Raw genomic sequence first — 2,247 nt, 5'->3', positions numbered from 1 at the left:
AGACAAGGGAGTATGTCTATTGCAGAGTATCAACAAAAATTTCTCAAGCTTTCTCGTTGTGCTGGAGGTATTATTAATGGTGAAAGAGACAAGTGCCGAAGATTTGAAGAAGGTTTGAATGGTTACATTCGAAAGTCTGTGGCAATCTTGCAACTTGAGGATTTTTCCAAGCTAATTTCAGCTGCTCTTAATTGGGAAAGAATTGACAAGGAAGAAGCTACTAGGAGAGAAAACAGGTTTAACAAGGGTAATTCAGATTATGGCGGTCCATCCAAAAAGGGAAAGTTTGACTATTCCAAGACTTAAAGTGCACAAAATTCATCATATCATAAGCAAAATAAGCTTAATTTCTCTAATGCTAGTACTCCAAGTTATGTCCAAGGCAAAACTTATACACCTACTTGTGCACAGTGCGGGAAGAATCACTATGGTGCCTGCAGAAGAGCTTCTGGTGCTTGTTTTAATTATGAAATTTTGGATCATAAAGTGAAGGATTGTCCTAATCTTAATCCTCTTTCGTATACACATACAAAGGGTTCATTTAAAAAGCATGTCACTACTCATTCTCAAGCTAATAGTGGTACAAGACCTTGAAATATGCAAGCAACGGGTTCGGGTGGAGCTAATCAGGCTAGTGGATCGAGATCTACTGCACGATTCTATGCTATGAGACATAAGAATGACCAAGATGGCCCGGACGTGGTTGTTGATAAATTTTACTTATTTGGCATATCTGTTGTTACATTATTTGATCCTGGAACTTCGCACTCTTATGTTTGCTTATCACTTGCATTTCCTGATACTGTTAAATCTGTGAGACTTGACTTTGATGTGCTGGCCACGAGTCCATTAGGTCATCAGGTTGTTGTTAACAGGATTTACCAAGATTGTCCATTCATGATTCAAAATCTGGTCTTCCCTGCATACTTGCTTGAAATGCCCTTCCAAGATTATGATGTTATTGTTGGTATGGGCTGGCTCCATAGGTACCATGCATTGGTTGATTATAGGTTGAAGCAAGTGACTTTTAGAACTCCTGCATATTCACACATAGTAGTTCAAGGAGAAACATCATTGACATCTAATATTATTTTTGTGGTCTTGGCAAGGAAGATGATTTGTCAAGGTTGTGATGCCTATCTTGCTCATACAATCGATATACGATTGGGGAGTCCAAGTCTTAAGGACATACCAATTGTGTGCGACTTTCCTGATGATCTTCATGGGTTACCTCCAGAAAGGGAGATTGAATTTCCTAAAGAGCTTGTCCCCGGAACTACTCCTATTTCTCACTCCTTATAGAATGGCTCCAGCTGAATAAAAAGAGTTGAAGGCTCAATTGCAAGAACTTCTTGAGAAAGGTTTTATCCGTACCAGTATTTCTCCTTGGGGAGCTCCTGTTTTATTTGTGAAAAAAAAAAGATGGCACTCTTAGGCTTTGCATTGATTACCGACAGCTGAATAAGGTAGCAATCAAGAATAAATACCCACTGCCTAGAATCGATGACTTGTTTGACCAACTGAAGGGTGCCAACTTGTTCTCAAAAATTGACTTGAGGTTTGGATATTATCAGTTGCGCTTGAGGGAACAAGATATTCATAAAACTGCTTTTAGGACCAGGTATGGCCATTATAAATTTTTGGTAATGCCATTTGGTTTGACAAATGCTACTGCTGCATTTATGGATCTAATGAACCGTGTATTCAAGCCTTACCTTGATCAATTTGTGGTGGTCTTTATTGATGACATTTTAGTCTATTCCAAGAATAGAGAAGATAATGATAAGTATCTCCAGATTATCATGCAAATTCTGAAAGAGAGGCAAGTGGCATTTTTGGGGCATATTGTATCAGCTGAAGGTGTGAAGGTTGATCCTAGTAAGATTCAAGCTATTGTTGATTGGAAACCTCTTAAAACTCCCACTGAGATCAGAAGTTTCTTGGGTTTAGCAGGATAATATAGGAGGTTCGTGAAAGACTTCTCTACTATAGCTTCTTTTTTGACCAAACCTTTGGGGAAAGATGTCAAATTTGTTTGGGATGACAAGTGTCAAGAGAGCTCTGAAAAGATCAAATCCTTGTTGACACAAGCTCCAATACTTTATTTGCCAGCTAAAGGGAAAAATTATATGGTATACAGTGACACATCTCACCATGGCTTGAGTTGTGTTTTGATGCAAGAAGGGAAAATAATTGCTTATGCCTCTCAAAAGTTGAAATCGCATGAGTTGAATTATCCGACTCACG

At 38.6% G+C, this 2,247-nt stretch overlaps 1 protein-coding gene across 1 annotated transcript; it reads left to right on the top strand.

Annotated features, from left to right (window-relative positions):
• The first annotated feature begins 597 nt into the window (after positions 1-597).
• On the top strand, positions 598-1,302 carry LOC138904170 (uncharacterized). Its single transcript, XM_070192702.1, has one exon. It carries the CDS (start codon positions 598-600, stop codon positions 1,300-1,302), a length of 705 nt encoding a protein of 234 aa, XP_070048803.1.
• The last annotated feature ends 945 nt before the right edge of the window (positions 1,303-2,247 follow it).

Source organism: Nicotiana tomentosiformis, chromosome 1 (genome assembly GCF_000390325.3).
Source record: "Nicotiana tomentosiformis chromosome 1, ASM39032v3, whole genome shotgun sequence".
Taxonomy (NCBI): Eukaryota; Viridiplantae; Streptophyta; class Magnoliopsida; order Solanales; family Solanaceae; genus Nicotiana; species Nicotiana tomentosiformis.
This window is presented reverse-complemented; position numbering and strand designations above follow the sequence as displayed.